Below are 22,485 nucleotides of genomic sequence, written 5' to 3' on the forward strand. Positions count from 1 at the left end.
ACAGCAAGAGGCATCTTACAATCTCAAGTTTTTGGGTCCTAAGTCTACAAGAGATCTGATATGTGACCATGCTTTGTGTTATTTTGATAACTATTTCTTCAGTAAAAGAGGAAGCTGGAGCTAGCCAGACTTCCACATCCGATTATTCACATTTCATAGTCCAGCAAAGAAGGGGACAATGACCACTCTTTTACAGATCACTCTTTTCCCGCTCCAACCCTATCAGGAAACTTTTTTTTTAAACATCAATCTGTTCAGGCACAGCTATGGCAGGTGGGCCTTGAACTCAGACCTTCTGGCCCAGAGATAGGGACAGGATCGGTGTCACAAGATCCCTTTGAGAGACTTATTTATATTAAAAAGCAAGCCCATCAATAATTGATAAAGTACCCAAGAACAAATTATAAACACTGCTCACTGGGGCAGTGCAACAATAACAAAATACAAACAAAAGAAGTAAAACAAGGGGAGAATTAATTCAAAAGCTTGATGGGGAAATAAAGCATGCAATTCCCCACGGCACCTATGTATCTATAAAGGTTTAGAAGGTACAGAAGAAAGTTGCATGCTCTCCAAGGATACCACGAAAAAAATTATTTTCCTCAAAACCCTGCACATTTTTTTCCTATTTAAACCTTCATGTACTACCCTTATGAATGCCTCAATTGAACCTGCCTCCACCATAGGTGGTGCATTCCAGACCCGAACTACTGGCTGGGTGACCAAGAAGTTTTTCATCTTGTATTTGCTTCTTTTGCGTAGCACTTTATATTTGTGTCCTCTGGTTCTTGATCCTCTCATGAGCGAGATCTGTTTGTACTCGGCAGTAAAAGTTAGTGAAAGTCTGAGGAAAAACAGTTGACCTTTCCTTTAGCAGTTGCTGTAAGCTGCAAATTCCAAGTAAAATAGTTATTTAAAACCTTTTACGTACTTTCTGTATTTGATATTGGATGTTATTTGGATAAAAATAATGTGTTAGGATATGATGAAGAAACAAGAGTTTGGCATTAGGAAATGATGCTCATTTGGCAAGCTGGTGCAGACACAATGGGTCAAATGGCCTCTTCAGCGCTTTAGCACTTCTGCGATGGTGAATTTCCAGTTTTCCAGTCCTAGCCACTTCCTCTTCATCATGGATATATAATCCTTTTGCCCATCTGTCACCCCCACTCAGGATAGCCTGAAGGCTCTCCACTTCCTTGAAGCGAGGCCTGAACAATCCCCATCTACCTGGTTGATCTCATTCTCACTTTTGTACAACTCTTCCTTTCACTTGTCTGACTTTCTCCAAGTCAAACGCACAGCTATGGATATCCATTGCGACTGCTTCTTTGTGGGGTATGTGGTAAATTCCTTGTTCTAGTACAACTAGGTCTCACCCACAAATCTTTTTCCAATACATCAATGCTGCTCCCTACTCTCATCTGGAATTAGACAAGTTAATTTGATTTGCTTCTAGTTTCTATCTGTCTCTCACCTTCAATTGATCCATCTTGGACTCTTCCCTTTCTTGACTTCACCATTTCCACTTCTGGGTGTGGGCTGACTACAATAACTACTGGAAAGCAACCAATTCCTTCAGCTACCTCAACTACACTTGCTCCTATGAGGAAGGATCTCCAGACCCAAAATGCTAACTCTGATTCTTCTTTACAGATGCTGCCAGACCAACTGAGTTTTTCCAGCAACTTCTGTTTTTGTATAATTCCTGACATTCTGCATCCTGCAGGAATTCTGATTCATTCTCCCAGTTTCATTGCATCTGTTCTGATGATGCCAGGTTCCACTGAGGTGCATCTGATCTGTCCTCTTTCTTCCTTAAATCAAGGACTGCGCCCTCTTTCTAACAGCACTCAAATGAGTCAAATCATCACCTGCAATTTTGTCCAACTCTTCCCCTCTCTCCCAGATTAATAACAAAGTTCTCCTTTTTCTCACTTTCTACCTGTCAGTCTCCACATTCAAAGGATCATCCTTTACCATTCTGCCACCTCCAGCAGGATGCAACCACTAAACACAACTTTCCCTCACCTTCACGGTCAGCATTCCATGACATCCTGGTCCACTCCATTATCACACCTAACACCACCTCACATATGTTCCACTTATTCCTCCTCTCCTTCCATCAAAAAGGATAAAAACGCAATTTCCAGCTCCTTCCAGTTCTGAAGAACACATATATTGAACTCAAAATATTAACTCTGATTCTCTCTCCATAGATGCTGCCAAACACGTTGAGTTTCTCCAGTACTTTATTTTCATTTCAGATTTCCAGCATCTTCAATCTTTGCTTTTATAAAAGTAAGGACATTATGTTTCAGGCACTCATGACACCACATGTTTAATACTGTGCGCTGTTTCAGCCTCTTTATTTTAAAGGAGGATGCAAATGCATTAGAGACAGGTCAGAGGAACTTCACCAGGTTGATAGCTGGAATGGGCAGGTTGTCTTGCAAAGATAGGCTGGACAGGCTTGGCTTGTTTCGCTGGAGTTCGGACAAGTGAGGAGCAACTTGGTTGATAAAAGATTCCAAATGCTCTTGACGATATGGTTTAGTAACTTATGCTTCTTCTTGTTGGTGAGTCCGGAACTAGAGAATATTAAGGGTTACCCCATTACGACAGAGATAAAGATTTCTTCTTGAGGGCTGAGAGTTTGGAACGGCGCCTCAGAAGGCAGTGCAGGCAAGGTGATTGAATATTTTTTAAAAGGTGCAGGTAGAGAGATTTTTAAGTTAGGGAATCAAAAGGCTATTGGGAATAGATGGCAAAGTTAAAGTTGAAACAAAAACAGATCAGCCATGATGTCACGGAATGGTAGAGCAGGTTGAAGGGTCCAAAATGGCCTACTTTTGTTCCTTCAGTTTGTGTTAGTGTTTTTTTCCCCCTCACTCCCCAGAGACTGTTTTTTCCCTCCTTCTCAGAGTGCATGCATCTCTTCGCACACATATCCAGCCCCTTTAGACTGTATATTTTTCCTCTCTCTAATACCCTTTGAATCTATGCGCAAATACCTCCCTCTTCTCTCTCTGAGTCTACCTTTCTCTTGCTTTTTCACCCTTAGGATTCTTTCTCACTGCTGCTGGTCTGACACTCAAACTGATGCGCCGTCATTCAATTTCCAGCCAGTGATCCAACCAAGGACTGCTTTTCTTCCATGCTTGCTGCTGAAAGGCTCAATGGTAACATGCCCAGGATAGAAATACCTTGTGACTAGAGGAGCAGTATCTCACAGAATGTAATTTCTCTCTCATTGGTTACCCATGATTGATTATGCAAACCTGGGTAAATTCAAAGGGTCCAGGTCGGAAGCAGTAAAAGGGATGCATTTTTCCTTTCTGTGGGCTTGTCTGCAGCTAGGTGTCCTTGGAGAAGGAACACTGTTTGCTGGTGTACCTCAGGCATTTTGAGAATGGTATGCATTGAGTAGTGGAAAGGACTGGAGTGCATCATCACTCTTTCCATCTATCACTTTAATCTGAGTTTTGCATTATTCTGGCACAAACATGGTGAGCTAAAAAGGTCTCCTTCTGTACTGTATCCTATCAATTTCGAAAATACATCAATTCTGATTATTTTAGACTGGATTATTTTTTGCAGATAGATTGGCAAGTTATTTTACATGGAACAATGTTCACAACAAATTTCTGCATCGATGTCAAGACCCAAATCCCACTCATTTTGTAACTCTTAATCACACAGTTTTCTACTTGCTCACAGCGGAGTTACCTTCCTCACAGCAATTAGTATTGTGGAACCTGAGATGATGCTGCACTTGTGATGATACTGTGGGCGGCACGATGGCACAGTGGTTAGCACTGCTGCCTCACAGCGCCAGAGACCTGGGTTCAATTCCCAACTCAGGCGACTGTGTGGAGTTTGCACATTCTCCCAGTGTCTGCTTGGGTTTCCTCCGGGTGCTCCGGTTTCCTCCCACAGTCCAAAGATGTGCAGGTCTGGTGAATTGGCCATGCTAAATTGCCCATAGTCTTAGGTAAAAAGGGTAAATGTAGGGGAATGGGTGGGTTGCGCTTCGGCGGGTCGGTGTGGACTTGTTGGGCTGAAGGGCCTGTTTCCACACTGTAAGTAATCTAATCTAATCAGTTGACTTCAATTGTCATCTGAAGTAGTTTATTCCTTTCTCAAGCACTAGAGATACTGATATAATCACAGTACTGCTCAAATAATAGCTGGAAGGAACAGGATCTGAAATAATCATTGAATAGAGCAAAGAAGAAGTTAGAAGATATGCCAGAACTAGACTCAAATTTTCAGACAATGGGCAGCAAATGGAGCTTGATTGCTTTCAATGAAATAATATGAAATATTAGTGTGGTAGTAGTCCAGATCAAGATTATAAAAACAAAAAAATAGCATTTTGTCTTGGACTTTAACACAAATCATGTCTTGATTTCAATCTTGATAGTTTGTGCATACATACACCAAGTCATTCCAGAAAACATTATATTCAAACATTACTTTCCAACTGCTAAAATGTATAGATCTCTAATGATTAAGTAGGTTTAAAATTAGGATAAAATTGTAAAAAAAAGTAATTGACAGAAGAGTAGGAAACAGCAGATACTTGCTAGAAAATTTGCCAGAATTGAGTACAAGTCAGAGGCAGTCACAGTGAAACTGTACAAAACACTCCTCAGACCACATATTGAACATTGCTCCATTCTTAGATACAGAAGCACAGAGAATAGCTTCAAGCACTTGAGCCAATACAATGAAAAGCCTCAGCCCTAGTGCTAGAGTAAATAGCAAAAAAATAACTAACAGATGATCTTAAAGTAGCAAACTAAAATCAGACGGCAGGGTAAGGTGACAGTGCAAACAAGTGAAAGACAAATTTTGGACTAACATCAATAAGTTCATCCAACAATATATAAATATACAAAGAAATTAATCAGGTTGAGTAGCAAAGATGAAAAGGTTAAAAATTATTTAGTAATGACTGTTTTGTCCTTTTATTTTAAATGGGATGTGGGTGATGCACGGGTGGCCAGAGGTTGTTGCCTATTCTTAATTATTCTTGACTTAGGGGCTTCTAGGCCAGAGGAAAGTTAAGAGTCAACCATATTTCAATGGGTCTGGGGTTAGAAGTAGATCTGACTGGAGGAGGATGGTAAAATTCCCTTCCTGAAGATTATTAGTGAACCAGATGGATTTTTGTCACCATGGAGACCAGCTTTGTGCTCCTGATTTAGCAAATGAATTTAACTTGCACCAACTGGTCCAGTGACATCAACAATGCCTAGGAACACTGTAATGGATGGGATTTTAATTTATTCAGAAATATCCAAGGTCTAAGGATTGGTGCTTCATATTCATGACCTCTTCTTGCTGTTAAAACCTACTTTAATGATAACATACAATCTTTGAAATTACCTCTTCTGCAATTGAAACTGCAATCAGACTGAATAAAGTACATTAAGTTTGAAAATCATGGGAAATCAGGACAGAATAGATGGGGAGAATGTTCCAATTTGTAGAAGTGTTGGAAAACAAAGAACATCGATTTTAGTCACAAAGGAACAAATGATAGTTGAGGGATTACCCATGACTGATTCACTTTCTGATGTAATTTCTGAGCTTAACCAGAAATAGCTTCACAGAATAAAAGAATTCCTCCATTGGGGAAAGAGGCCATTCAGCTATCGAATCTGCACTGATCCTCTGAAGGGCATCCAACCCAGCCACAGACCCAGACCCTCCACCCAGAGGCCCCACATTTTATCATGGTTAGTCGATCCAACCCAACTACGGGGTAATTTAACAGGGGCAATCTACCTAACCTGCACACCTATGGACTGTGGGAGGAGACCGGGGCACCTGGAGGAAATTCACACAGTTATGATGAGAACATGCGAATTCTACACACTGAAATCGAACCTGGGTCTCTGGCCCTGTGTGGCAGCATTACTAACCATTGAGCCACCATACTGCCAAATTTCAAAATTTAGCTTCAACTTGGTCGGTTAAAGGGATTTTGTCCAAAGAGAAAAAATTGGTCAGACTACAGGAAAAAGGTGAGCGAGTACTATGAATTGAGTTGCTGTTGCTAAGAGCTGATACAGGCAATGATGGGTTGAATGGCCTCTTTCTATGCACAACAACTCTATGATTCTAAAGGCTAAATCCCATATATTTAAGAATATAGAATTTACACTTCTTTTGGACACCAACAACTGGGTAAATAAGTTCAGCAAGTATGAACAGCAAAAACAAAACAAACTCACTAAAACGCATAACATATAACAGAAATTTTTTTTTCTAAAATAATCACAAAACTAAATTCTTCAAATCTTCAACTTTGCTTTTAATCATCAGTCTCTCAGATTTCATCGATCTTGTGTTAAATTTACTAGAATCACATCCCAATATTATACTTATTAAAATTACTCCATAAACTAGGTTCATATGCTTATTCTTTACACTGAATGCTAAGAAGTATTTTGTTATTTTGATTGACATTCCTACCTAATAAGTGTAGTCCAACATGAGCGTCCATCCAGACAACGCAAATAGCAGCTAATGGTAGTTTTCTTGAATTGTTTAACATCCTCCAGTTCCTCTTCTCTCATATCTTGTCTCTGAGCTACAAACAGCTGCATAAGGTTAAATAGTTCTTCAACAGCCTATATAATAATGAAACAGTACAGAGTAGTTAGTTTGGTACAGCAATGGTTCAGCAAAGAATGAAATTCATTTCTAAATTAACTCAACAACATATTTACTTAACTACTTTTACGAATGACATTGACCAGCTAGCTATATGAAATTACTGATTAGCATTATGACAACAACTTGTTCTTTTTATTCTTGGGATGTGAGATGTACTGTCAAGGTTAGCATTTTCTGTCCATCCATAACTGCCATTGAGAAGGTGTTGAGTTACTTTCTAGAACTGCTGCATCCATGTGATCCAGGCTGACTTACCACATTACTGCGGAAAGAATTCCAGGATTTTGACCCAGTGACATTTCCAAGTCAGGATGGGGAGATACTTGGAGGGCAACTTGCAGACTGTGGTGTTCCATATGTCTGCTACCTGGGTTCTTTTATGGGTAGAGGTCATCATTTTAGAATTTAGTATAATGCCTTTCATGTAACTAAATGCATCAACGTGTTTCACAGGTGCATTCCCAAGCAAAAGTGACATCCAGCCATTGTTGTATTTCTTGTAATTTTGCTAAGTAGCACAGCGTGAATTCAATTTACTTGAAAATCTGAAACTGTTTTATTTAATAGCTCAAACTGTACTTACAGTTACAGATAGCTATTTTGCATCAAACCATGGCATGCTGCTGCTGGACTTCACATGATAGTTGGTCACACAGTTTCATCCTGGTCCTTAGCCTATTTGCATGTTCAGCCCCAAAAGCAACACAGCTTTTGATGCATGCATGCAAAGGGAATTACACTAGTCTGTGCACTGATGTACACCAATGAATATTTCCAATAGCTCCATGTCAATCAGCTCACTCTTAAACTTCTCCTGCATGAACACTGCATTTTATAAGTGGCTTGACTGAAAAAAGTGTATCTTTTCTGAAGTTTTCTATGTTGTTAAATCTGTCAATGTACAATTGTTCTAAGTTCTGGACTAGATCTAAGTTTTCTTGATCTCTTCTGCTGCAGCTGGTATCTCTGTGATCTTGCAAAGTCACAATGTTGATATCTATACATGTCAGTAATCCTGTTATTGCTGGCCCACAAGGCAAAATTCTGCAGGTCCATACAGAATTGCTACAGATGCATTGCATCCTCAATGTACTAATGCAAGGGGTAGGTATCTTATAACAGGCAGTTAATGTTGCTGTTGTACATTGGATCATTTACTTCCAATGATCCAGGAAAATATCCTTCAGGATTCTGACTAGAAGGATATTTGCACTAGTTCCTTTGCTGACTTTCGTCAAGTGTGGGTTTGTCAATCGTCTTTGGGTATATGATGTTAATAATGGGAAAAGATTCTAACTAGTTGACTTCCTGCACACAACATGCAACATTCAAACTGTGGAAACTCCTGGAAATTCACCTCCTGGTCAAACTATTTGCAGTTCTGAATCTTCACTCTACTAAGTCTTGCATATAGCCTTGTGTACAGGATTGCTTTTTGTATGGGTTGAAAACTCATTTAGGGACTCAAACATGACAAAGTTACAAACAGCCTCAGAGTTGCCATAGGAAAGAAATACCATAGCATTTTTAGTAATTCCTACCATATGGGACAATCCTAAGACAACATCACCTCGACTGTGTTTATTGGTAGTTTATAAAAACAGTTATATCAGGTATATACTAGCTTTTACCTGAAGTCTATTCTCTAAACTGCATCCACTACACTACCAACATGCATTCAAGATCGTAATCATTCACTGCAGAATAAAAGTTCCTGTCACCTTTGGTTCCTTTACCATTCATCTTAAATCACTGTTCTAATGTTTTTGACCCTCAATAGGAAAAGCATCTCTTCTCTAATCTCTCCAGGCACCTCAATTTTAAGCAATGAAACAAAATCTGCTGAAAAACTCATCAAATATGCACTAGCCTATACACTATGCAGAATTTTCTTCTGAAGAAAGATCACTGAACCAGAAATATTAACTCTGCTTTCTCTCCACAGAAGCAGCCAGATCTAAGTTTTCCAGCCATTTCTGTTTTTGTTTTTGATATCCAGCATCTGTAGTTCTTTTAGTTTGTTTTGGTCACGTTTGAGCACATCTATCAAACCACTTCTCAATCTTCTCTTCTCCAAGTACAACATCACAGCTTCTTCAATGTACCTTTGTAAATAAAGTTCCTCATCCTCAGAACTGGTATTGTAAATGTTTTCTGTATCCTCGCCATTGTTTTCTCATTCTTCCCAAAATATGGTGTCAATAATGGGATTCTTCAACTGAGACTGAACTAGACATTTTCAAAAAAATAATCACCATAACCATCTTGTTTTTATACTATAAGCCTCTATTTATAAAATGCAGATTACATACATCTCAATTTCTCAACCTGCCTGAAAACCCACAATGCTTTCAGCACTCATGTCAAGTAGCTCACCATGATTGCTCTGCCACTCTGTGATATTATGGCTAATCTGATAATCCATAATTCCATTTTTCTGCCTGATTGCCATAACTGTAAATTCACTTAATAATTAGAAATTTATCTCCTGCAGCCTTACAGCTCTCTGCAGTAAAGAATTTCACAATTACCACTCTCAGACAAAAAAAAATCTCTGCCTCTCTGTCTCACATGGATAACTCCCAATTCTGAGTTTATGCCCTCTGGTCCTACACTCTCCCAAGGCGAAGCAACCTCTCCAAATCTACATATTCAATCCAGAGAAGAATTTCGTATGTTTCAATAAGGTCTCCCCTCATGCTTCTAAACTCCTGTGTGTACAAACTCAACCTCTTCTCAAAGACAATCCCTTGATATGGAGGTCAAACGAGTGAACCTATTCTGGACTGTCTCCAATCTATCCTTGGATAAAGAGCCAAAACTGTTCACAATATTCCAACTGTGGTCTGGTTAGTGTCTTGTGTAGTTTTAGCAAGACATCCCTATTTCATACATCATTCCTAAAAGCCAACACATCCATTTGCTTTCCCTATCACCGACTGAACATGGATTCCAGATTTTTATGACTCATGCACCAGGACTCCAAATCCCTGTGGTGCAACATCCTGCAGCATTTCCCTATTTAAATATTATTTAGCTCTTCTTCTGACCAAAATACATTACTCAAATTTTCCCACATTACATTCCATCTCCAAGTTTAACCTGTCTTTATTCTTTTGCAGACTCTTTGTGTCATCTCATGACTTGCTTTTCCAACTATTTTTGTATCATCTTGCAATCTTGGAGATAGTACTTCCATCATCCAAGTCATTAATATATAAATACCTGTGGCCTAAATGATCTTTGCAGCACTCCACTAGTTACAGGTTGGTATACTGAAAATGCTCCACTTACCACAACTCTGTCTCCTATTAGCCAATCCTCTATCCATGCTAATTTCCGACCCATAAAATCATGGGCTCTTATTGGAGCCCTATGTGTGGAACCTAATCAAATGCCTTTTAGAAATCCAAATATATTGTAGCTACATTTGTAGGTGCCCCTTTATCTACATTGCTAGTTACCTCCTCAAAGAACTGTAATAAATTTATCAGACATGACTTCCCCTTCGTGAAGCCATGCTGATTCCATTTGTGTTTCTAAATGGTCTGCTAGTACATCCTTTATATCAGACGCTAGCATTTTCCTAATGACGGGATGTTAAGTTAACCAGCCTGTATTTACATTATTTTCTTTGTCTCCTTCCTTCTTTGATTAAATGTGTTACATAGTTAGTTTTCTGATCCTCGGCAACTTTTCTAGAATGTTAAGGATTCTTGGAAGATTACTACCAGTGCATCCACTATATCTGCAGTTACTTCATTTAAAATCTTGGAATGCAATCCATCATATTAAGCAGTTTTATTGGACATTAGACCTCTAGTTGCCTTTGCACTATATTTATTTCCCCCTCCCAATCTCCTTAGTCACTTAATATTTTCATAATGCTATTAGTATCCTCTACCGTGGAGACTTAGGCAAACTCCTCTACCTGGCTCCCCTTTAATATTTTCCCAGCCTCGTTCTCCAAGGGGCCTATGTTCACTGTTGCCTCTCTCTTCCTTTTCATACATTTAAAGGTGTTCTTACTGTTTGCTTTCACAAGTACTTGCTAGTTTACCCTCCTAGTTTTCTTTCTTCCTGTTTATGATATTTATGGTAATCTTTTATTGGCTTTTAAAACTTTCCCAACCTACTGATTTATCACCAATCTTTGCCACAATATAGATTTCTTTCAATTTGATACTGTCCTCAACTTCCCTGGTTACCCTTGGGCTGTTTATATTCTTCCTGGAATCCTTCTTTCTCATGGAGATATAACTTTGTTTTATTTAACAAAATTTCTGCCATTTATCAACTGTCTTTTCTGTTAAACTCCTTTCGCAATCCACTCTCACCAACTCTGCCCTCACTCCCAAGTAATTACCTTTATTTAAGTTTAGCACAGTTCTTTCAGATCACTCCCATGTAATTGTTAAATTTATTGAAGTTTAACATGGTTCTTTTATACTGTTCACCAGTTCTATCAGTTTGTCTGTCTTCAACTCTATCCATGCTTGCAAATATAATAAAAAACTTATCCACTCATGACCTCACTAAAATTTGTGGAATCTAGCTGTATATAAACTGGCTTCTGTGTTTCCTATTATATAGGAAGTACATCATTGGCTATAAAGTACTTTTGGACCTTATGAGATCTTAAGAGCACTATATAAAATTACGTTCTGCTTCCTTCCTGAGAGAAGCTGGATGGCTGACATCTCATTTTTGTTGCTCAGAAAATGTCCTTGAAAAGGACTTTAAGGGGCATGGGGCAAGCAAAAGAATAGCTCAGGACCAGATGGCACATGTGGACAGAAATACTATTGCATTTTTTTCCTGTAATGACTACGTAGCTGAGTAAAAACATTGCTACAATTCTATGAATATATTAGAAAAACCCCTGGTTTAGTTGTGGACTTAGTCCTATTCTTTCACTGTCTATGTAGTAAGCAATGTTCTCTCTAAAGCTATGCAGCTGCTCCAAGTGCACATCAGGTAACTAGCATTCATTACTGACTTCTAATTCTGGAAGTTGTTGCCACATACAGACATCGGGGGCCCACGCAGGTAGAATTAATGATAATGCTGGTAATAAGAGAAGCCTACAGAGTTGCCTTCATAGAGCCATAATTCAGCTTTGAAATTTCAGAAGTAAAGTATACTTCTTTGTTTCCTGCTACCTACTTCACTCTAAACCTGGAGTTGTGACCAGAACATTTTTAGACATTTTATGATTGAAATTACAGATAAAAATGGCTCCTGAGCAGCAAGCAAACTAAAATTCTGTGAAACATTAGCCCTCCAGCCTTTCCATCACAGCATAGTGGCTCAATGGTTAGCACTGCTGCCTCACAGCACCAAGGGTCCATGTTCAATAGCAACAGTGAAGTTTGTACATTCTCCCCACGAGTGTGGGGGTTTCCTCCGGGTGTACCAGGGAGGATTGGCCATACTAAATTGCCCATAGTGCCCAAGGATGTCGAGGTGAGGTGAGTTAGTCATGGAAATGCAGGTTTACAGGGAATACGTTTGGGGAGGGGGGGTTGTTCATTGGAGGATCGGTGTGGACTCAATGGGCCAAATGACCTGCTTCTGCGCTATAGAGTTGCTCTGCAGGGTGGGAGCCTACCCCCTGTAAAAACACCATCCCATATTCCCAATTCCTTCACCTCCGCCGCATCTGCTCCCAGGAGGACCAATTCCAATACCGAACAACCCAGATGGCCTCCTTCTTCAAAGACCGCAATTTCCCCTCAGACGTGGTTGACGATGCTGTCCACCGCATCTCCTCCACTTCCTGCTCCTCCGCCCTTGAGCCCTGCCCCTCCAATCACCACCAGGACAGAACCCCACTGGTCCTCACCTACCACCCCATCAACCTCCAGATCCATTGTGTCATCCTTCGTCATTTCCGTTACCTCCAAACAGACCCCACCACCAAGGATAAATTTCCCTCCCCTCCCCTATCAGCGTTCTGGAAAGACCACTCCCTCCGCGACTCCCTCGTCAGGACCACACCCCCCCACCAACCCAACCACCTTCCCCTGCAACCACAAGAAATGCAAAACTTGTGCCCACACCTCCCCCCTCACTTCCCTCCAAGGCCCCAAGAGATCCTTCCATATCCGTCACAAATTCACCTGCACCTCCACACACACCATTTACTGCATCCGCTGCACCCGATGTGGTCTCCTCTACATTGGGGAGACAGGCTGCCTACTTGTGGAACGTTTCAGAAAACACCTCTGGGACACCCACAACAACCAACCCAACCGCCCAGTGGCTGAACACTTTAACTCCCCCTCCCACTCCGCCAAGGGCATGTAGGTCCTTGGCCTCCTCCATCGCCAGACCATGGCAACATGACACCTTGAAGAAGAGCGCCTCATCTTCCGCCTAGGAACCCTCCAACCACAAGGGATGAATGCAGATTTCTCCAGCTTCCTCACTACCCCTCCCCCCACCTTATCTCAGTCCCAACCCTCGGACTCAGCACCGCCTTCTTGACCTGCAATCTTCTTCCCGACCTCTCCGCCCCCACCCCTTCTCCGGCCTACCACCCTCACCTTAACCTCCTTCCACCTATCGCATTCCCAACACCCCTGCCCCAAGTCCCTCCTCCCTACCTTTTATCTAAGCCTGCTTGGCACACCTGCCTCATTCCTGAAGAAGGGCTTATGCCCGAAACGTAGATTCTCCTGCTCCCTGGATGCTGCCTGACCTGCTGCGCTTTTCCAGCAACACATTTTTCAGCTCTGATCTCCAGCATCTGCAGTCCTCACTTTCTCCCAAAGAATAGAAGAGCCTTGGGAAACGTTGATGGGCAGAGAGATCTGGGAGTGCAGGTCCATTGTACCCTGAAGGTTGCTGCACAGGTGGATAGAGTGGTCAAGAAGGCATATAGTATGCTTGCCTTCATCGGACGGGGTATTGGGTATAAGAGCTGGCAGATCATGTTAAAATTGTACAAGACATTGGTTTGGCTGCATTTAGAATACTGTGTACAGTTCTGGTTGCCACATTACCAAAAGGATGTGCTTGCGTTGGAGAGGGTACAGAGAAGGTTTACGAGGATGTTGCCTAGTATGGAAGGTACTAGCTATGAAGAGAGGTTGAGTAGGTTAGGTTTGTTTCCATTAGAAAAAAGGAGATTGGGGGGGGACCAGATTGAGGTTTACAAAATCATGAAGGGTACAGATAGGGTGGATAAAGACAAGCTTTTTCCCAGGGTGAAGGATTCAATAACGAGCAGTCACATTTTCAAGGTGAGAGGTGGAAAATTTAAGGGGGATACACGTGGCAAGTACTTCTGACAGAGAGTGGTGGGTGTTTGGAATGCGTTGCCAAAAGAGGTGGTAGAGGCAGGCATGGTAGATTCATTGAAGATGCGTCTGGACAGATGCACGAGTAGGTGGGGAGCAGAGCGATACAGATGCTTAGGAATTGACCGACAGGTTTAGATGGTACATTTGGATCGGCTCAGACTTGGAGGGCCGAAGGGCCTTTTCCTGGGCTGTAAATTTTCTTTGTTCTTGGTAAACCTCTATCTTTTTCTTCCTTCAACATTCCTGAAGAAGGGCTCATGCCTGAAAAGTCGATTCTCCCACTCCATGGATGCTGCCTGACCTGCTGCGCTTTTCCAGCAACACATTTTCAGCTTCCTTCAACTAGTACCTACCTAGTTGATACTGGCTGTATTATATTGCCACAACATATTCAATTCCCTTACAAAAGTATCTTTTAGCCAAATATAATTCATAAAGTTTTAGATCCAACTAGGACTGAATTCAATCAAAGCATGCGTCCATTGGTCAAGTAACTCATTAAAAATTAGCAACAGGTTGAGAGAGCTGTTCATAATTGATTGGAGCAGAAGTACACAGGAGCAGCAGGTCATTCAGCCCCTTGAGCACCAATCCAGATCATAACTGAACATCTACCTCAATGCCATAGTCACATCCCCTTCGCTATCTCCATATTCCTTGAAGTCATTCGAAACTAGAACTTCATCACTCCCTTCCTTAATGACTGAGCTTTCAAAATCCTCTGGAGTAGAAAATTTCAAAGATCCGCCAACCTGAGTGAAGAAGTTCTATTCAGTCTCTCCAATTCCAGACTCTGCAGCCAAAGAATACATTCTTTCGGCAATTGTTGTCTGTCCCTTTAAGAATTTTGTAGGATTCTATGAGAATGTCTTTCACTATTCTAAACTTCAGAGAAAACAAGTCTAGTCTCCTCATCTCTCCTCGCAGGGCAGTCCCACCATCCTAGAAGTCAATCTGACTGACCTCTGCTGAACTCCATCTATGACAAATATATCCTTCCTTCAGTAAGGAGGAGAAGAACTGAACTCCAGGTGTAGTCTCACAATGTCCTTTCCAACTGAAGTATGACTTATTTGCTGCTGTTTAGGAACCTCTTGTGATAAAGACTGACACATAATTTCTCTCCAAATGGTTTGTTGCCCCTGTATGCTCATTTTCAGTAACTTATGAACAAGGATACCTAAGTCCTTTTGGACATCAATTCTGTTCAATCTTTTACCATTTACAAATTAGAGTACAACAGCAAGCAGGTTATGCTAAATTTGGATAATACATTAGCTAGACCTCAGCTACAGAAGTGTGTGCGGTTCTGGGTGCTTCAGAAGGCATGTGAATACATTGGAGAGAAGATAAAGAGATTTACAAGGATGGTTCCACAGATAAAACTTCTGATGTGAAGGTATACCGCAGAGGTTTTCCTTTGAAATCTGATTGTAGTTTTCAAAATTATGAGGTGCCTGGACAGAGTAGAGAGGGAGAAATCGTTCCCACTTATGAAAGGATTGAGAATGAAAGGACAGAGATTTAAAGGAATTTGTTAGCAAAGTGAATGCAGTCCATGAAAAAAAATGTTTTCACGCAGGGAGTAGTTAACATTTCGAATGCACTGCCTAGAAATGTGGTGGAGGCAGATTCAATAGTCAAGAGACCATTAGATAATTCTGTACATTTGTTTCTCTTCAAATAATTATCAGGTAAAAGGTAGGAGAAAGTTACCAAGTCATAATACTCACAGAGCCATTGCAGACATGATGGCCCAAATGTTGTCTGCTGCCATAACAGTTCTGAAAATTCACGGGTAACTTATACTTTGATATTCCCATTACGTTCTAAATTCACAGTCTCTAATCAATCTTGGGTAGAATCAGCCATCTAGCAACTTCAGCATCTTATTTGACCCCATTCTGAGGTACTATCAACCATTACCATAAAAATCACTTATTTCTGCCTCCATAGAACATTGAACAGTACAGGTCCTTTGGCCTTTGATGTTATGTCGATCTGTGGAACCAATGTGAAGCCCATCTATCCTACACTCTTTCATCTTCATCCAGACGTTTATCCAACGATCACTTAAATGTCCTTAAAGTTGGCGAGTCTACTACTTTGCAGGCAGTGCGTTCCACGCCCCTACTACTCTCCGAGTAAAGAAACTATCTCTGACATCTGTCCTATATCTATCACCCACCAATTTAAAGCAGTGTCCTCTCGTGTTAGCATCACCATCCAAGGAAAAAAGGCTCTTACTGTCCACGCTATCGAACCCTCTGAGTAACTAATATGTCTCAATGGAGTCACCTCTCAACCTTCTCTCTAGTGAAAACAGCCTCAAGTCATAGAGTCATAGAGATGTAGAGCATGGAAACAGTCTTCGGTCCAACTCATCCATGCCAACCAGATATCCCAACACAATCTAGTCCCGCCTGCCAGCACTCGACCCATATCCCTCCTAACGCTTCCTATTCAGATACCATTCAGATGTCTTTTAAATGTTGCAATTGTACTAGCCTCCATCACTTCCTCTGGCAGCCCATTCCACACATGCACCATCCTTTGCATGAAAAAGATGCTCTTTAGGTCTCTTATATTTTTTCTCTCTCACCCTAAACCTACGCCCTCTAGTTCTGGACTTCCCCACTCCAGGGGAAAGACTTTGTCTATTTATTCTATCCATTATCCCTCATGACTTTATAACCTCTATAAGGTCACCCCTCAGCCTCCGATGCTCCAGGGAAAATAGCCCGAACCTATTTAACCTCTCCCTATAGCTTAAATCCTCCAACCCTGGCAACATCCTTGTAAATCTTTTCTGAACCCTTTCAAGTTTCACAACATCTTTCCGATAGGAAGGAGACCAGAATTGCATGCAATATTCCAACAGTGGCCTAACCAATATCATGTACATTCGCAACATGACCTCCCAAGTCCTGTACTCAACACTGACCAATAAAAGCAAGCATACCAAGTGCCTTCTTCACTATCCTATCTACCTGCAACTCCACTTTCAAGGAGCTATGAACCTGCACTGTAAAGTCTCTTTGCTCAGCAACACTCCCTAGGACCTTACCATTAAATATACAAGTCCTGCTAAGATTTGCCTCCCCAAAATGCATCACCTCGCATTTATCTAAGTTAAACTCCATCTGCCACTTCTCAGCCCATTGGCTCATCTGATTCAAGATGTGACCTCAGCGTTTCCTCATAAGACCTTCCCTCCATACCAGGCAACATCCTAGTAAATCTCCTCTGAATCCTTTCCAAAGCTTCCACATCCTTACTATACTACGGTGACCAGAACTGTACACAATACTCTAAGTGCGGCCACACCATAGTTTTGTACAGCTGCAGTATAACCTCGTTGTTTCGAAACTCAATCCCTCTACCAATAAAAGTTAACACACCATATACCTTCTTAACAAACCTATCAACCTGGGTGGCAACTTTCAGGGATCTACATACATGGACACAGATCTCTCTGCTCATCTACGCTACCAAGAATCTTACCATTAGCCCAGTACTCTTGATTCCTGTTGCTCTTTCCAAAATGAATCACCTCATGCTTTACCACGTTAAACTCCATTTGCCACATCTGAACCTAGCTCGTTAGCTTATCAATGTCCTTCTGTAATCTGCAACATTCTTCAGCACTATCCACAACTCCACTGGCCTTAGTGTCATGCGCAAACTTATTAACACATCCTTCATGACCTCATACAGGTCATTTATAAAAATGACAAACAGCAGTAGCTGCAAAAAGATCCTTGTGGTATGGCACTAGTAACTTAACTCCAGGATGAACATTTCCCATCAACCACCACCCCTAGTCTTCTTTCAGCTAGATAATCTCTGAGCCAAACCGCTATATCGCCCTCAAACCCATGCTTCCTTATTTTGTGCAATAGCCTACCGTGGGGAACCTTAGCAAATGCCTTACTGAAATCCATATACACCACATCAACCGCTTTATCCTCATCCACCTGTTTGGTCACCTTCTCAAAGATCTCAATAAGGTTTGTGAGGCATGACCTACCCTTCACAAAACTGTGTTGACTATACCTAATCAACTTATTCCTCTCTAGACGATTATAAATCCTCTCTCTTATAACCTTTTCCAACACTTTACCCAGAACAGAAGTAAGGCTCACTGGCCTATAATTACCAGGATTGTCTCTACTCCCCTTCGTGAACAAGGGAATAACATTTGCTATCCTCCAGTCTTCTAGCACTATTGCTGTAGACAATGACGACATAAAGATCGAAGCCAAAGGCTCTGCAATGTCTTCCCTGGTTTCCCAGAGAATCTTAGGATAAATCCCATCTGGCCCAGGGGCTTATCTATTTTCACAGGGAAAATACTGTCTATTTATCGTATTCATGTCCCTCATAATTTTGTAAACCTCTATAAGGTCAGCCCTCAGCCGCCGACGCTCCAGGGAAAATAGCCCCAGCCTGTTCAGCCTCTCCCTGTAGCTCGAATCTTCCAACCCTGGCAACATCCTTGTAAATCTTTTCTGAACCCTTTCAAGTTTCACATCTTTCCAATAGGAAGGAGACCAGAATTGCACGCAATATTCCAACAGTGGCCTAACCAATGTCCTGTACAGCCGCAACATGGCCTCCCAACTCCTGTACTCAATACTCTGGCAAATAAAGGAAAGCATACCAAACACCTTCTTCACTACCCTATCTACCTGCGACTCCACTTTCAAGGAGATATGAACCTGCACTCCAAGGTCTCTTTGTTCAGCATCACTCCTTAGGACCTTACCATTAAGTGTAAGTCCTGCTAAGATTTGCTTTCCCAAAATGTAGCACCTCGCATTTATTTGAATGAAACGCCATCTGCCACTTCTCAGCCCATTGGCCCATCTGGTCCAGATCCTGTTGTTTTCTGAGGTAACCCTCTTTGCTGCCAACTACACCTCCAATTTTGGTGTCATCTGCAAACTTACTAACTATACCTCTTATGCTCGCATCCAAATCATTTATGTAAATGACAAAAAGTAGAGGACCCAGCACTGATCCTTGTGGCACTCCACTGGTCACAGGCCTCCAGCCTGAAAAACAACCCTCCATCGCCACCCTCTGTCTTCTAACTTTGAGCCAGTTCTGTATCCAAATGGCTAGTTCTCCTTGTATTCCATGAGATCTAACCTTGCTAATCAGTTTCCCAATGGAACCTTGTCGAACACCTTATTGAAGTCCATATAAATCACATCTACTGCTCTGCCCTCATCAATCCCCTTTGTTACTTCTTCAAAAAACTTAATCAAGTTTGTGAGACATGATTTCCCACGCACAAAGCCATATTGACTATCCCTGATCAGTCCTTGCCTTTCCAAATACATGTACATTCTGTCCTTTTAAATTTTGCCCCTCTCACCCTAAATCTATGCCCTCTCGTTCTATACTTACCCCACTTCAAGGAAAAGATCATGTATATTTACCCTAACCGTGCCCCTCGTGATTTTATAAACCTCTATAAGGTCACCTCTCCGCCTCCTGTAGGAGGTCCATGTCCCTATCCCCCAATAGAGGATTTGGTGTCACTCACCAAATTTTCTCAAGGGCAATTGGGGACTGACAATAGACATTGTCCTGCCAATGATGTTCATATCCCAGGTTTAAATAAGTATAAAAATGGAAGCAGTGGAAGCAAAGTAACTTGTTATGTGATTTTATTAAATATGACCCTAGAACACACCGAAAATGGATGCCGGAAAGTGTTCAATTTTTTAATATCGGCATCCAACCTCTTGACAAGTACAAAAAGTCATAATAAAACGTGATACTATTTTTCCAATTGTAATTACCATGTGCTGGGAAAGCCTGTGTTTCTTTTACTTTTAATAGACAAAATGGACTGGGAAGCTTTAAAAAAAAGGTTAATTAGGTTCAAAGAAATACCCATCGACCTATGGTTCTCAAAGGGTTGAGCTGCTAAGAAGCAAAAGGGTAAATAAAACTCCACTGCCATGGGATCCGGTTTTGTCTGTTTTCTTTTGCAGGTAGTCAATCCAAATGGCGAGTAATTCAAATGTTTAGAAAACAACAAATACCTCACTCTGAATGCAACAGTTTTAGCTTAGTAAGTCTTTCAGCAATTCCTGGTAGGGAATGATGTTTCGGAGATCACATCAGAGAGAGTATTACTTTCTATGTTATAAATTTGTAAGAGACAGAACACTGAAAGCAGGAAGAGTGAGAAATTATGAATTATTTCTTTCGAAGTGCTGACAGAGCCCAGCAGATTATTTAAAGGGGTCAGTCAGGGGAGTCTCTAGTGACTTTGCATCATTGAGACAGCTGTGACCAGAATGAGACAGGCTCATAATTTGCTCCTTGTCAGTGGCAATGTATCCAGGGACTTTTGGACGGAATAGATCTGCTTGTGAATATGACTCAAAAGCCAAAATAATTGCATGAGAAGTGCAATATCATACAAAATGGAGGCAGACTGGAAAGACTAAGATCACATGTGCGATAATACATCTGTGAAAGTAGTAATGCAAGTACATTATGTAAGTACATAGAGTATTTTATTGTGCTCAAGGCAAAAATTTTAAGTATTATTCATTTGTTAATTAATGTTTGAATTATGTTGATTTTAGTTAGTTTGCTATAATAAAAGTTTTAAAAAGTAAAATGTTGTCCATTGGGATTTTTTCCATTGATATTGTGGACTTTCCCTGCTTTTAAAAAAATTATTGGTCTCTTAACAATGTACATATAGATCATATCAATTTATTAATGTCAAGTGTAAACAAATGTCAAAGATGTCCATTGTGATGGACAAATTATTTTAGAATTTGGTTTAACAAACAACTTATATTAATAAAGCATTAGAAGTTTAACTTATTGCACAATTATGTCAGAAAGCTGCTGGTTTAGATTCAAAAAATCAAAAATACATGAGTTCCACCTGTCCTACATTAATAACATGTTAAAAAAAATATAACAAATACACATACTGGTCATAAAAAAATCATATACGACTTCAAAAATGAATCCTATGTTTGTATTAGAGATCCAGCATGCAGGACTGTTCTAATGCACTTTCTACTAAATTATGTTATGCAACACTTCCAAGAACAGCAAATTCTGCTTACTGAAATACATGAAGTCCAGCTAGGCTGAGAACTGGTAAATTGATACAAAACACTTACCGCTGGGTACTGGCTTGCATGAGGTGTTAGATTTTTGAAAGCCCATTGAATATTCTGATGAGAAGCTAACTGCCGTGTGAAAGCAGAGGATTGTTCACAACACAGGCGTAAAATTCCATAATATGCAGGTAGCATCCCTCGGTTAAAGAGAACAACATCTTGGTCATCGTGATCAGCCAAGATGTAATTAAAAGCAATGTTTTTTGTCACTATAGGATTCTGTACAATGAATCGCACATTTTCTGGGCAATCCACACATACATTGTACCAGAAGATGAGCAGTGCCTGTTTATTGTGGTTTGTTGCAATAGCAGGTTCAGACAGCTTAGGCTGGAAGAGATTCCAGAGGTCCATGAAGTAACTAGAGAACATCAACTTCTCAGTCTTCGAGACTAAACAGTACGTCATGAAGCTAAAATAAGGAACTAATTTTGTGGTGCCATGGACAGCAGCATCAACATATAGTTTGGCTCTTGAAAGTAGACCCAGAAGAATATTGTACACCTGATGGAGGACAACAGTAGTGTCTGGACTAAGAGGTAAATCACGCGTAGGATTATGCAAAGAACGTGTTGATCGGAACATCTGACGGAAAGAATTGCTTGGAATGAGAGAAACCAAAAGATAAGCTGCAGCTGTAAGGAATGAACAAAATTACAATCAATATAATGGATCACAATATTTAGCTACACACAGTGATTGTGATACAGTTATCACTTCGTGACTCTTTAAAGCAAAAAAAAACTTGTTTACAGATAGATTTATCACAAGCACAGGTCAAGCCATATTACTTTCCAGCCAACAAAGTACTTTTCAGAGTATAGTTCACTGCTGTAGAAAAAAGGATAGCGAATGTGTATGTAGGAAACTCCCACAATTATGAATTCGACAATGGTCAAATCAACAGTTTGGTTGAGTGATAAATATTATCCAGGATATTGAGATAACTACTACTGTACTCCTCTTTGAAATAATGCCATGGGAACTTTTACATCTAGCTGTATGAGCAGACAGAGCTTCCGTTTTAACAACACATCTCTTAAATGGTATACTTCCTACAGTACAGCACCCGAGTATCTGCCCTGACCTTTGTGTTTCAAGTACTGGAGATCTGAACACACAATCATCTGACTCAGAACAATATTACTATGAACTGAGCCACTGATTTATGATTCAAAAATAAGAACCTTGGCACGGAATAAAATAAATATTAAATAAGGCTACATAGGCAACCATTGCATTCCACGCTATCTTACCAAAGACCAGTGGAAGTGTGGTTAACAATGGAAAGGCACAAAATTTCAAAAACATTCAATTACAAA

General features: G+C 40.6%; 1 protein-coding gene across 4 annotated transcripts in view; it reads right to left on the reverse strand.

The window, feature by feature from the left end:
* Positions 1 to 22,485, reverse strand: part of usp34 (ubiquitin specific peptidase 34) — a 367,536-nt gene that overhangs the window by 37,569 nt on the left and 307,482 nt on the right. For all 4 annotated transcript variants that reach the window (XM_072581002.1, XM_072581003.1, XM_072581001.1 and 1 more), the window contains 2 exons: positions 21,164 to 21,798; positions 6,487 to 6,644 (listed from right to left, as the gene is read on the reverse strand). In XM_072581002.1, coding sequence (XP_072437103.1) covers positions 6,487 to 6,644; positions 21,164 to 21,798 — 793 coding nt within the window. The remainder of the gene's footprint in view (positions 1 to 6,486; positions 6,645 to 21,163; positions 21,799 to 22,485) is intronic.

This window comes from Chiloscyllium punctatum, chromosome 11 (genome assembly GCF_047496795.1).
Source record: "Chiloscyllium punctatum isolate Juve2018m chromosome 11, sChiPun1.3, whole genome shotgun sequence".
Taxonomy (NCBI): Eukaryota; Metazoa; Chordata; class Chondrichthyes; order Orectolobiformes; family Hemiscylliidae; genus Chiloscyllium; species Chiloscyllium punctatum.